This window comes from Austrofundulus limnaeus, unplaced genomic scaffold (genome assembly GCF_001266775.1).
Source record: "Austrofundulus limnaeus strain Quisiro unplaced genomic scaffold, Austrofundulus_limnaeus-1.0 Scaffold20, whole genome shotgun sequence".
Classification (NCBI taxonomy): domain Eukaryota; kingdom Metazoa; phylum Chordata; class Actinopteri; order Cyprinodontiformes; family Rivulidae; genus Austrofundulus; species Austrofundulus limnaeus.
The window spans coordinates 1,716,898-1,731,847 of NW_013952422.1; the positions used below are offsets into that span (position 1 = coordinate 1,716,898).

At 39.1% G+C, this 14,950-nt stretch overlaps 1 protein-coding gene across 2 annotated transcripts in view; it reads left to right on the forward strand.

The window, feature by feature from the left end:
• osbp2a (oxysterol binding protein 2a) overlaps positions 1-13,545 on the forward strand; it is a 17,062-nt gene extending 3,517 nt beyond the window's left edge. The window contains exons 3-14 of one of the 2 annotated variants that reach the window (XM_014003797.1): positions 4,961-5,211; positions 5,285-5,453; positions 7,789-7,900; positions 8,493-8,559; positions 8,648-8,785; positions 8,880-9,125; positions 9,297-9,417; positions 10,989-11,092; positions 11,253-11,348; positions 11,463-11,647; positions 11,736-11,983; positions 12,099-13,545. In XM_014003797.1, the coding sequence (XP_013859251.1) occupies positions 4,961-5,211; positions 5,285-5,453; positions 7,789-7,900; positions 8,493-8,559; positions 8,648-8,785; positions 8,880-9,125; positions 9,297-9,417; positions 10,989-11,092; positions 11,253-11,348; positions 11,463-11,647; positions 11,736-11,983; positions 12,099-12,241 (1,880 nt within the window). In that variant the 3' untranslated portion in view covers positions 12,242-13,545. The remainder of the gene's footprint in view (positions 1-4,960; positions 5,212-5,284; positions 5,454-7,788; positions 7,901-8,492; positions 8,560-8,647; positions 8,786-8,879; positions 9,126-9,296; positions 9,418-10,988; positions 11,093-11,252; positions 11,349-11,462; positions 11,648-11,735; positions 11,984-12,098) is intronic. The other variant, XM_014003796.1, reaches the window with a different exon arrangement.
• Positions 13,546-14,950: the final 1,405 nt, after the last annotated feature.

The following is a 14,950-nucleotide window of genomic DNA, read 5'->3' on the forward strand; positions in this document are numbered from 1 at the left end:
ATATTATATTATATTATAAAATTTCTGGGACCATTTGAATGTTTCTGTCAATGTGTCAATTTGGTCTTAAATATCATTACTAATGGTCTTAAAAGGTCTTAAATTTAACGTGAAACCTGCATGAACCCTGTAAATTGATCTGCCCGTTTTATTTTTATTCTGAACAATCTGTTGTTCCTTTAAAAAAAATTAAATTAAATAAAACAGACTGGCCTGGAAAATGTGCTTCAAAAGAACAGCACGGTTCTTTTGAGAAAGCCTCTAATTTTAGCTGCTGTAACCTGAATGCAGTCTGTGTGAGCGGGGACCCATTTTTCTGTTTTTGTCATTTAAGGTGTAATTCAGACAACAGGACACCAGAGGGCAGTGTTGTTCTGCATGCTCTCATGGGTGCAGTCTGTTTAAGCAAAGACAAAAAGGAGAAAAATGCGACCAAATGATTGACTATATATATGATTTTAAATTACATATACCCTGAATTTCTAATTGTTTGAATTAAATAAAAAAAATGTGCAGTGTTTTTTTTACAAATGCTCACAGGCGAACACCCTCCCTCCCTGTCTCCTTCAATATGACGCCAGTGAGAGCTGAATGAAATGACCTTCCTCTCCTGACTCCTCCTCTCGCTCTGGAATCAGGAGGGGTTAAAAAAAAAAAAAGGACAGAGGGAGAGACAAAAACAGAGCGGTGTTAGTGGGTTTCATTGAAAATATCTTCCAGCACATGGACAATAAGCAGATACGAGTGCAGGCTTTTCACTGAGTGTCACCTTGTAAGTAAGCTATTTTTTTATTTATTTATAATTATGTGCTCATTATCTTTTTGAACACCTGTATTTGTTCTGAAATGTGTCCCGTTGTAGAGTTCAGCAAGTTTTCACTACTTGGCACGTTTATTTCAAACGCCAACGAAATGCCTTCTTTTTTTTTTTTTTTGCACACGCGAGACACAAATCTGTGTTTTGTGTCATTCTGATCACCTTGAGAATTATAATCTGGATCCAGCAGCAGGCTTTGCCTCAGCAGCAGTTATCACAGCTTAAATTGTAATCAGGATTTAAACAGCCGAGGGAGCAGCCTGACACCCTCTCAGAGTGTTTTTTTTTTTTTATATTTTATTCCTTTTTTCTTTCAAACCACTGTGATCAGCTTACATGTTTCATATGAGAAGCTGTGCGTTTGGGTGAAGTGATTACAGATTACAATGCATGAGCAGTCAAGGCCTTTGCTTCAGGACAAATTAATTGCCTGAAAGTGGATCAAAACGGCAGTAATTAAGTGGAGCCACCTATCCTCCTGGTTATAATCACATAGAGTGAGCTGTGTATTATATGCAGATGTCTAGTTATTCTGAATCTGTGCATAAAAAACATGTTTGTGTGGAATTTAAAGTTCACCTCTCAGTGAGCTTTCTCATGATTTGAAATGCTCAGTTTGTATTTCAGAAACTCACACCGCTCCCCCTCCTCTGTTTTAACCCTGACTCTGTCTTCCCACACTAATGACGCTCCCTTCATCACCTGTGGGTGTCTCTTTTTTTTTGTGATTCAGCAGTGAGTCACCGCTGGGGCTCAGACTGTCCAGTATCCTGTAGAGACGAGAAAAATCTCATTACTGCACATATATTGCTTTTTATTTGCACATCAGAGCTTCTTGATTTGTAGTTTTATGGCGTTGCGTGTCCAGATCGACATGCTGGCTGACAGATGGCTGCAGAACAAGACGTCTTTCCACCTTGAGCAGCAGAAATCTGCCCGACATGAAATCATCGCTGAAGCCTGAAGGATTTTTCAACCCCTCACATTTTTAATCTTCCTCTACAGAGACTTTGCTGATCCAGTTGTCCCCGATTGTTTTTTTATTATTATTATTTATTCATTCTTTTTAAATAGATTGTGGTAGTTTTTCTGTGCTTTTGAACTCGTATTACTACACTGACCTAGATTCAGACGGCATCATTTTGAGCTCTGAGATTTAACACAGGATTCCTTTAGGAAATATTGTTTTGACCTAGAAAAGTTTCATTACATTGGCTGGAGCTGCATGTATTTTATATATTGCGACTTGTATAATCGTATAAAAAGCAGGATTTTTTTATCTTTGATTTTTTAATGCATTTTCTCTGGTAGAAATCCTAATATATTTAAAAGCTGTTTAAATGATTTTTTTCTAAAAAATATAATTTTAATTACAACCCACATTCTGAAAAAGTTGTGCAAACTGTACAAAACGCAGTATTTTACAAACCTCATCAATCCATATTTATTCCTAATGAAACATGATACACAAATCAAATGTTTAAACTAAAATACTTTGAATGTTGTTTTACAAAAGAAAAGTTAATTTTCAATTTCATTGCACCAGCACGGCTATATATTTACACTGGAGGCAGCTGCTGAAGGGTTTGGAGGGCAATGTTGTCCCAGTTTGTCTGGCTTTTCAACAGTCCTGGGTCTTTGTTGGATTTTTTTGCTGAATGAGAACAAACGTTAGTCTAAAACTTTATACTTTTCTGCATTAATTGTGTTTTTCCAGATGCGTAAAGCGGCCCATATCATAGGCACAAATGCACCCCCCATACCATCAGAGAGGCAGGCTTTTAAACCCTGCACTGATAACAGGCTGGATCCATCTCATCTTTAGTACAGAGGTCGTAGAGTCGGTGGTTTTCAAAAAGGATCAGATCTGATTTTTAAACAGTCCCGCCTGAGGACTCAGTGATCACGACTTTCAGAAATGTCTTCAGATACTTAAAATATTTTATTGCTATAATAGATGATGGGATATTCAAAGCCTTTCTGACTGTTGTAGTGGTCACCCTGGGTGGAATAAACGTTCCACCTGCCTTTGAACTTGACCACGGAAGGCCTCCTTTAAAGAACAGAACTCTGTTCATTTTTTATGGTCATAACATGTTTTCTTAAACAATTAAGGGACATTTTATTTCATTTTATTCTCTATAATCAAGATAATAAACAAAATAGTAATGTTCTTTATATGTTTTGACTTTACATATTTTACTTAAGCAAAAGTTATTTCTTAATTAAAATTATCATTTTAAAGTTAAAGTTATATAAAGAACATTACTATTTTGTTTATTATCTTGATAAAAAAGTAATGTTCTTTATATAACTTTAACTTTAAAATGATAATTTTAATTAAGAAATAACTTTTGCTTAAGTAAAATATGTAAAGTCAAAACATATAAAGAACATTACTATTTTGTTTATTATCTTGATTATAGAGAATAAAATGAAATAAAATGTCCCTTAATGGTTTAAGAAAACATGTTATGACCATAAAAAATGAACAGAGTTCTGTTCTTTAAAGGAGGCCTTCCGTGGTCAAGTTCAAAGGCAGGTGGAACGTTTATTCCACCCAGGGTGACCACTACACTGTCCAATAGAAACTTATTCTGAAATTGCTCCTCTGTTTTAGACAGGTTTTCTCAGACAGGTGAACCTCTGCCTATCTTTAGACCCAGTCCTCTTACTGACCTGATGACCAATAACTCATTACCTCATTATGTAGAAATGTTACCGTGTCACATTGTGAATAAATATAGATTTAGAAAATTACAAATCATTACATTCAGTTTTTTTTACATTATACTGTTCACAATGTCCCCACTTTTTTTGAATCAAGGCTGTAAGAAGGGCAGTGAGTTGCTTTAATTTATGACACTTTTAAGACTGTAGAAATAAAAACTCCTTTAAAATCCATATAATTTTCAATGTCTAATATTCAGTAGACTTTCCCAGAAATGACAGAAAAGCCCCGAGACTTTTAGCTCAGCTCATACCAGCGGCTGGTAGAGAGAGACAGGATGAGAGGAAAGAAAGGGGTAATGCGTCATCCTCTCTCTTTTTTTTTTCCTCCCTTTTTTTCTAAAAATAGCCTCGCCTCCTGATTGCACAGGGCCTGCGTTTCCCGGGCAACAGTGTTCATTCACAGCTTTCAGATTTTGTAAATGAAGGGTTGGTGAAGTCCAGAGTGTGAAGTGTTATCTCTCTCTCTCTCCATCCGCTCACTGTTAACGCTCCCGACTCCTCTAAATTTAGAATATTCAGAATATCTCCCTCCGTCTGTCAGACCAACTCCTGCTTCCTTTGCCACAGAAAGTCTTCAAACACGATGACCTGTAATCAGAGCTGTAAAGTAACTAAGTACAAATACTTTGTTACTGTACTTAAGTAGAATTTTGCAGTATCTACTTGAGTAATTATTTTTCAGCCTACGTTTTACTTCTACTTCTTACATTTTCACATAATTATCTGTACTTTTTACTCCTTACATTTTTTAAAAAGACAAGAAGTAAGAAGTTGTTACTTTTATTTCATTTTTGCTTGTTTTCATTCCAGATTGTTATTAAAAAAATACTATCCATATTAATTGCGCCTCCTAGAGTGAATTTGTGGTTGAATGAGAAGTATAAACAAATAAAACTCTGATACAGTATTACTTTGTACACAAACAAGTCATGTCACGCAGGACATAATCATTAAAATAAAAGGACTGTACTTAAGAAGTATTTTTATTTCATGGATTATATTATTGTATTTGGCCGCAGCCCTCAGATTTTAATTTTGGGGAAAAGGTTTGGGCAGCCTTGATATTTGTATAAAATGAAACGGCTCGACTTGTGCATCCTAAATTTAACATAAATTAACTATTTTAATACAATATAGTCATTTATGCATTATTTGGAGGAAGGTCACCTCCTATTAAATGTCATCACAGAAAATCTAACTGCTCATTTTAAATCAATACTTTTACTTTTAATACTTAAGTACAAAAAACATCAGACTTTTACTCAAGTAATATTAAGGAGACTTTAACTTTTACCAAAGTAATTTTTTGGTAAGATACTTGTACTTTTACTCATCACTTTGTGGTACTTTATACAACACTGCCTGTAACGATCGCACAGGAAGTTGTTAAACTTGTGTTTCTCTGTGAAGACGACTCAGGAGATGAAACCCCCGTCCCTCAGGAGGACCACGCCCTGACCCAAGGTGTGCTCAAGACCCTGGCCACCAAATTGGAGGATCTGGGCACCTGCAACGAGCTGATCGGGAAGCACGGCGCCGCCCTCCAGCGCTCCCTCAGCGACCTGGAGGACCTGCGAGGATCCGCGGACAGCACCGACCGAGTGAAGGCCGTCAACGAGCGAGCCACTCTCTTCCGCATCACCTCTAATGCTATGATCAATGTGAGTTTGCACACGTCTGCAGGATGCGGCTCGGCTCGGATTCTGACGGGCGTTTGTTGTGTTCGCACCTCAGGCTTGTCGTGACTTCCTGGACGTGGCAGAATCTCACAACCGGAGGTGGCAGAAGACTCTGCACTATGAGAGAGAGCAGCGTCACCACCTGGAGGAGACCATCGAGCAGCTAGCCAAGCAGCACAACAGCCTGGAGAGAGCCTGGAGGGAGAATCCCACCTCGTATGCAGGTGAGACATTGCCTTCCCCGTCCTCTAGACCAGTGGTTTTCAAACCTTTTTTTTGCTTCCGGCCTACAAAATAACAGTTGCAGATGTTCAAGGCCCCAAATATTACTTGTTTACATATGCAAACTTTACTAATACCTCTGCTGAACAAGGGAATAACAACAATATGAACACACCTAATAACTACAATACTAACTGTATTCATTTACAATTATTAGTTTAAAATTGCAATAATCATGAAGAAAATATTCCATCAGACTTTTTTTTTTTTTGCATTTAAATTAATGCCTGGAAATCCTCCATGGACCGTCACTTGATGTTTCGTGACCCACAAAGGGGTTCTGTCCCCAACTTTGGGAACCACTGGTCTAGACGACTCGAGCACTTGTGATGTGAAACACATAAAAAAGGATCCTTGTTGGATTTCAAGGATGCGGCCCTCTTCTGGATACAAGTAGTGAAGCGTATCTGTAATAAAAGACACCGTTCATGAATGGGTTAGGTCATAAAAATTGAAGCCAAAAAGGCAGAACATCAATTTGTTATATATATTTTTAAATTATTTTAATTTGACAAAGATTCTCATAGTTTTTGACTTACTTTAGTTAAATGTTGAAGTTTAACATTAGCTAACTAGGATGATGTCATCATCCAGTGACTGCCTTCATTGCTAACTGCTACGGATGCTGTTGAAGATGGTATTTAAAATTTCAATCAAAATGTGTTAATTGAGAACAGTACAGATGGCACTTGTGGTCCAGCAGTTTGAAATGCAGCTCAGACATCAGCCATAACCGGCAGGTTGATGTCTGGTAGGGGAAGCTTTAGCTGCATTCAGGCATTAGTGGTTGCTTTGTCGCAGGGCGATGATGTCATAACAAGAGCCAAGCACCAACAGCAAAGGCTGTGTTCCACGATACTTGATACTTAAATGGAAACTTTATCATTTAGCTGCAACATTTTAGATTAAACTTTTACATTTAGACTTACACATTTAGATTTAGGATTTACATATGTTATTTAACATGTTTAACATGTAAAATGTAAGAACACTGAGCTAAATAACAATAAAATACTAGTGGAAATTTTTAACTAGGATTTTAAATTCAGAAAGTGAGCAAAAAAAATGAAAATTTGTTAGTGACATTTTTCAACATTTTGTTTTACAGATGGCACCTCATATTTGAAAGCCACTGTGTTTTCAGTGATCATGTTGTGTAGCTTAATGACAGACAAAAATGTCACAGCAGCTGCTCTTTTTCTTAAACAATAAAAGAAGATGAGAAGTTTGATTTTTTTCATCTTCTACTTTGTTGTTGTGGAAGTTTCTCTAAAATCATTACTTCACTGAGACCACCTTTCATCTTATCTAAGTTTATCCCAACACATCTCTTTGTTTTATTTGATTTGTGTGGGGATGTCTTTTGTTGTCATTTCATCATTGTGCTTATGGTTCAACAGTGTGCTGGCAAAGACAAGTGACTTATCATTAACAAAACCAAACAAAAATATGAGCCAGACTCTCAAAACAGCACAATCACAGCATGACACAGCTTACTAGATTGGATCAGGAGAGGATACAACCAGCCATCATTGTAATAACAATAATTTACACAAACTGTTGGAAGCCCTAAATGCAGTGAGAAAAGCAAATAAATTAGATCATTTGGTAGTTAATGGCATTTAATTTTTCAACAGTTTTACATCACCAGAAAGCAACTTAAAAATTAAAAGCATTCATGAACAAATGACAAAAAATTATTGACAGCTATTTTTTTTTGTTTTGTGTGTGTGGGGGGGTGGGGGTGGGGGTGGGGGCAGTCTGACTCAGGGCAACTCACAGGTAAAATTAACAAACTAATTTATTAAAAGCTGAAAAGTCAGCAAAAAATGGCCACAAGCAAAAACTACACAAATGAGAAGTATTTAAAGAAACATTAATTGACTGAAGATGACAAACACCTGGAGGAAAGACAATGAGGCTCAGGTGAGAGTGGGCGGGGCAAGAGCTGGAACTGAACAACTAACTGAGGACATGCAGGGGGAAATGAAAATGGGTAACTAAATGCAGGAGTGACAGAAAATAGCAACTGAAAAAAAACAAAATAAAATCTAAGCGGAAGTACAAAACACAGGAAATGATCAAACTCATGACTCATAAGATAGAAAAAAAACTAAAAAGGAGACTAAACCAGAATCTAATGGACAGAACGTATTAACCAGAACACAAGGATTTATGACAGCAGCTACTTTGGGTTTGAACCATTTTATTTTTTGGAGAACATTCAGCGCAACCTGAAGCCCCCTCAGCTGTTGTGTTCCACGTTTGTTGCTGCAGGTGTGGAGCGGGCTCAGGAGGGGGACGCGAGCGATGAGAATGAAGAGGCAGAGTTCTTCGATGCCGTGGAGGACTCCCCTTCGTTCGTAACTGTGACTGCCACTGAACACAGGTGAGAAGCACCACTTTCATTCAGTCATTTATCCAACAAACAAACTGCCAGTCATGAGAATTTTTCATATTAGGTTAGCTAGCAGCTAAAAGTGAGCTTTGGTTCATGTTTTTAGAACTTAAATTGGCAATGATCTTGTTTTAAAAGTAAAACTGATGGTTGATGCAGCTAATAATGATAGTAATCATAAAAACAGGACTCTAACCTGTGGTTGAGGAGCAGTTCTTGAACCTGAACGGACTGCAGGTAGATGTAGATGACGAGCAGAAAAACAGAAGCTCCGTGAAGTCACCTTCTGTTTAACCCCGCCCCCAATGCTGAAATGTGACAGCTCACAGCGACAACCAAAATGACTCAAAAATTGTCTAATCGAAAAAAGAAAAAAAAAAGCTGCAGCATAAAATGAGTGTCAGCATAATAAGCTTTTCAGTCGCAATTTTTAAAATTTTCAATGCCAAATCTCTTTTTAGACACAAGCTGTCAATGTTCCTCCTGTTCCCTCACAGCGATGTCACCAACTCACCTGGATAGATGGGATTTCAAAGCTGTTTTACCTCCTGTAGCTTTGATTTTGAATCATCTTCTTTCATAGGCGCTCTGGAAGTAATCAGAGTATGATGAGTGGAGTAATGCCTAATGACTGGACCCACAACGAGAATGTAAGTCGAGTGGATAAAATATACTTCATTTAGTCATGTCTGTTTTTAAACAAGCTAGAACGTAGTCCTGTTGTTTTGGTATTTACAGGACACCACAGGCACAAACCAGCTGCAGCTGCGAAGAACGAGACGCAGTCGTATTCCTGACAAACCAAACTACTCCCTTAACCTGTGGAGCATCATGAAGAACTGTATCGGCAAAGACCTGTCCAGGATACCCATGCCTGTAAACTAAAAATCGACTACATTTAGCGTGTATGACTGGTATTATTAGATTGTTTTTGTAAGGGGAAATGGGCGTGCTAAATGTTGTCTCGCAGGTAAACTTTAATGAACCGTTGTCCATGCTGCAACGTCTGACGGAGGATCTGGAGTACAGCGAGCTCCTGGACCGGGCGGCCCGCTGCGACTCGTCTCTGGAGCAAATGTGCCTGGTGGCTGCCTTCTCTGTCTCCTCCTACTCCACCACAGTCCATCGAACCGCCAAGCCCTTCAACCCTCTGCTGGGGGAGACCTACGAGCTGGACCGGCTGGATGAGTACGGCTATCGCTCCATCTCTGAGCAGGCAAGACAAAAAATAAAGAAATATATAAACACATTCATCTTTTTAATTAATCTTAATAATTTTTGGCTCATCTTGTTTACACACAAGCACATCCAGTTACACATGCAAACAATTTAATTAGAGTAGAGTTTATATGTTCCGCTGACGCCAGCTGATGCTGTTCACCCTCAGGTCAGCCACCATCCACCAGCTGCTGCCCACCACGTGACATCGCAGCGAGGGTGGACTCTGTGGCAGCATATCACCATCGACAGCAAGTTTCGGGGGAAATACATTTCAGTCATGCCATTAGGTAAGGAACATTTCAGTCCAATCCAATTTATTCATAAAACCCTTTAAAACTCATCCAAGGGGGGGGAAAAAGTGCTGTACATTCTAAGATGTAGCAAATAAACAAAACATAAAACTGCAAAAGCCAGACCCCCCTTGAGCTCACACCTGGTTCTGGACACATGTAGACCTGAGAGAACGGGAAGGTGTGTCTGCATATGTAGACTGCTTAACGATTAAAAAAATAAAAATAATTTTAAAATGGATTAGTAAAACAAGTGTAAAGTAATCGAATTTCTTTGTACCAGTTAAAAGACTTGCAGCCACATTTTGCAACATCTGTAAATGGATGATATGGAGCAGGGCTGTTCAACTAAATTGCTCCAGGGGCCACAGTCAGTGTAGGCCAACAGCACACTACATCTAGTGATTAAAGTCATTTTGAAAAAAACCAAATATTACAAAGATCTGTTACCTTTGAAATAGTTTCATTTTGCTGCATTTAATCATGACTACAACATACAGAACTCTATGTAATAAAAGTAGTGATAACTGGAAGCACTCGGAGAGCGCAAACCTCCGCCAAGGTCAATTATGCTAAAAGGATCCCCTTGGAAAAGTGATCTGTCCAGTGCTTTATACTAAATATAGTAACATCATGTTGAAAGTAAATGATGGAAATCCAAATTTCAATTTATTCCAACACATTTATCAGAAAACACATGTAGAATAAAAATATTGAATTAATGTCATAACACAGTATCATTCCATATTACCAGATATATTCTGTGCCCATACAGTAAAGGTATCACACAAAAGTTTCCAAATAAATAAACATTAAGATTACAGTTTAAATTTTCAACAAAATATTCACACTTTTCGTGGTGAGAAAAATAAGTGTGAAGACCTTTTGAAAACAGTAATTAATTTCCCCTATCCTGCAACAGTGAAGATTCTTCAAAAAAAAATTCCTGGATCCAGATCGTGATCCGGATCATCACAAAAATTTAATGGTGTGTTCGTTTGGCTAGTTCCCACCTGTGGTAAAGATTTCATGAAAATCCATCCATTACCACAAGTTTTTGAGTAATTTTAACCACAGACAGACTTACACGACCAAAAACCTTACCTCCTTGGCGGAGTTAATAAAACATCAAAATCAATAAATGCATTCTGCCGCCTATTTAACACAAATGTTATTTTGACATCTCTGACTTGCCAAATTTTAAAGACAATTTTATTTTCACTTTCATAGTTTTGTCTTCAACTGCTTGTAGCTTTAACTGTCTTGGGTGTTCATTTAAATGTTTTTTACCAGCTTCTAGACAAAGTTCTGATGTTTCTGTAGATATCACATATGTGTATGTTTAACTAAAATAACTTCTAGTAATTAAAGTAGAAAACCAGGGGTTTGGGCTTAAGAGATGAATGAACCAATTGGTGGGACGAACTTTGGTCACTTGTGGGCCGGATGTAGTTGAATAGCCCCAATATATTGATTAGTGATATAAACTTGACCAAAATTCAGATGCGGTCCAGGAATATACCTAAACATTATCCGGTGTGGATGTTCACATGTTCTCTTCTCTTCAGGTAACATCCACCTGCAGTTCCACTCCAGTGGAAACCATTACGTGTGGAGCAAAGTGACGTCGACGGTACACAACATCATCGTAGGGAAGCTTTGGATCGACCAGGTTTGGTTTTATTGAGTTTATAAGTTCTGTGAGTTGAAATTATGCTCTTTTTAACGCTCTTCAAAATGGCTTCATAGCAGTGTGATATATATTTTTAAAACCAAGCTTGTTCTGATATATTGAGGGAAAGTAGTCTTCTTTTGTCTGATGCTGTTATCAGTCTGGAGACATCGATGTTGTGAACACAACTACAAAGGCCACCTGCCATCTCAAATTCTCCCCGTACAGCTACTTCTCCAGGGAAGTCCCGCGCAAAGTAAGTCATGCCCTTGACATGTATTTGCAGCTACATGTCGGTTAGCTCTGAATATAGCCATCAGAGGGTGGATGTCATGGATTTCTTCCTGTGTTTTGTTTCTCTCGTCACCAGGTGACAGGAGTAGTAGAAGACAAAGAAGGCACAGAACACTACATCCTCTCAGGAACGTGGGACGACAAAATGGAGAGTGCAAAAATAGTGAAAAGCAGCCAGGGATGTTCAGGGTCTGAAGGCAAACAAAAGACCGTTTATCAAACGCTTCAGCCCAAACTGCTGTGGAAGAAATACCCTCTTCCGTACGTTTTAAGACTTCACGCCTGCGTCCTAAAGATTGATTCTGACAGTGTGTAGCTCTTTGTCATCTGTGTGTTTTTCCTGTTTCAGAGAGAACGCAGAGAACATGCACTTTTTCTCCTCCCTGGCGCTGACCTTGAACGAGCCGGAAGAAGGCGTCGCGCCCACCGACAGCCGCCTGCGGCCCGATCAGCGGCTGATGGAGGCAGGTCTTTGGGACGAAGCCAACAACGAGAAGCAGCGGTTAGAGGACCGCCAAAGAGTCGAGAGGAAACGGAGGGAAGCTCAAGCTAACCAGGCTCTGGAGGAGGGTGAGTACAGGGACTGCAGCAAGAATGGTGAGAACAGTTATTTCCAAAAAACAGTTTTTTTTAATAGCCATGAACTCATAGAAGATAAAGACTTAAATATATAAACATCTTCATTTTAAAAGCGAATACCTTTTGCTCCCAGGTCAAGACATTGAGGGTCATCTGCCAGTGTGGTTTGAAAAGAGAACAGATGAAACTACAGGAGAAAGCATCTACGTCTACAGGGGCGGCTACTGGGAGGCCAAAGAAAGACAAGACTGGAGCCAGTGTCCCGAAATCTTTTAAGAACCCGCCTGCGTGAGCTCAGACGTGCATGTGTGAGAGACTTCTTTTCACACTGATTTTCAAGCACAAAATCTCCTGCCTCCACTTCCTGGTCGACTCGCTTCGTCTCAGTTTCAGCTGTGTTTCCAGGATGCATGGCTTCAGCTGGTGTGTGTGCTTTAACGCTGTGGAAAAATCATTTACAAACATGGACACGTTTGTTGACTCCTTTTTTGTTAAAGAAAGGAACCCACACAAAGGTCACTGAGAGAACTCAAAATTTAAATTCATACTTCTCAGATTTGAAAGGTGCCTTCTCCACACTGCATGTTTTCTCTCCGTCCACAGATGTTTAACAGGATTGAGATCAGGGCTTGCAGATGGCCACTTCAGAATGGTCCAGTGTTTAGTTCTTAGCAACTCATGGGTGTTTTAAGCTAGATTTTGGGTCATCGTCCTGTTGAAGAACCCATGACCTGACTGAAACCAAGCTTTCTGAGTTGGCAGCACATTTTTTTCCAGAAAGTCTTGATAGTCTTGAGATTTTATTGCTCCCTGCAGAGGTTCAAGACAACCTGTACCAGATGCAGCAAAGCAGAACATAAACAAACCTCATCCCCATGTGTGTTTTTGGGTTGTGGGTTCAAATGTGTCCACATCCAACTGTGAGCATTTCAAGTCCTGTGTCCCTGCGTGTGACTGAAATGTGGTTTACAAGGAACTATCCTTCTTACACCAAAACTCATCTTACTGAGTCAACTTGGGAACGTGAAGTACTCTGGATGTCTTTCTACAAGCACTGAGAGTCTTGTTTTCCTCAAAGTTGGGATTAGCTGATGTTTGTTTCGCGGCTTTGACAAAAACACCAGTGTTTGGAAGAATGGGACAAATCCGCCTTCTGTGCTTTAAAGTTTTCTCAGCAGTTCATTTACTTTACAGTTTACTGTCCTTTTCCTTCACACACACACACACACACACACACACACACACACACACACACACAAAGGATCCTGAAGAACGTTCTAAATAAAACCTTAATGTTTTATTTCAGATGGATAACCAGCTGTGAAACTTGTAACAATTGAATTGAGGACTTTGTAATGGAGTAGCACAACAGAATCAACATGATGGGGACATGAAGGACCAGTGGACTCTGGGGTAGTTTATCTGCATGACTCTCAAACTGATTGAAGCTAAATTTTGTGACCTGTTGTTGACACGCACATAGACAAAATTGTTGGTATCCCTCAATGACAGAAAAACTCTCAATGGTCACAGAATTGACTTGAAGCTGACAAAAGTAATAATAAATAAAAATGAACAAATAAAAGTCTGACTTCCTTTTCAACCATGCTCCAGCAGAATTAAAAATAAAACTCATGAAACAGACCTGGACAGAAATGATGGTACCCTTAACCCAATATTTTGTTGGACAACCTTTTGAGGCAATCACTGCAATCAAACAATTCAGCAGATATTTTAATCCACTCCTCACGAGCAAACTGCTCCAGTTGTCTCAGGTTTGAAGGGTGTCTTTTCCAGACAGCATGTTTCAGCTTCTTCCAAAGATGCTCAACAGGATTTAGGTCAGGGCTCATAGAAGACCTCTTCAGAATAGTCCAGTGTTTTCCTCTCAGCTGTTCTTGGGTGTTTTAGCTGTTTGGGTCATTATCGTGTTGAGAGAGCCATGACCAAGCTTTGTGACACTGGACAGCACATTTCTCTCTAGAATCCCTTGATAGTCTTGAGATTTCATTGTACCCTGCACAGATTCAAGACACTCTGTGCCAGATGCAGCAAAGCAGCCCCAGAAGATAACAGAGCCTCCTCCATGTTTCACAATAGGGACAGTGTTCTTTTCTTGATATGCTTCATTTTTCCATCTATGAACATAGAGCTGATGCGCCTTGCCAAAAAGTTAATTTTTGTCTCATCTGTCTGGAGGACATTCTCCCTGAAGCTTTCTGGCTTATCAACATGTAGTTCGGCAAATTCCATTCAGACTTTTTTATAATTTGGTGACCTCCTTGGTCGTCTTCCATTAAGTCCACTTTGTCTCAGTGATGGATGGTTTTATCTGACACTGATCTTCCTCGAGCTTGAAGTTCATCTTAATCTCTTCAGAAGTTTTTCTTGGCTCTTTTATCATTCATATTATCTGTGTCTTTGATTTGTCATCAGTTTTCCTCCTGCGGCCACATCCAGGCAGGTTGGCTACAGTCCCATGGATCTAAATTTCTGAAGATGTGCAACTGTAGTTACAGGAACATCAAGCTGCTTGAAGATGGTCTTATAACCTTTACCTTTAACCTGCTTGTCTATAATTTTCTTTCTAATTTCCTGAGACAACGCTCTCCTTCTCTTCCTCTGGTCCATGTTGAGTGTGGTCCACACCATGTCAAACAGCACAGTGAGTATCTGCAGCCCTGTATACAGGCCCACTGACTGATTACAAGGTTGCAGACACCTGTGATGCTAATTTAGCATGTCCCTTTGGTCACATTATTCAGGGGTAACATCATTTCTGTCCAGGCCTGTTTTACAAGATTTATTAAAAAAAAGATTCCGTTGAAGCATGGCTGAAAGGCAATGTCTGACTTTCATTTGTTCATTTTTGTAATTTAGTTATTTATTTCTGTGAGCATTGTGGGTTTTTCTTTCATCAAACAAAGGGTACCAACAATTTTGTCCACAACATCCAGCCGTCTGTGGAGGAAAATTAACACTCCC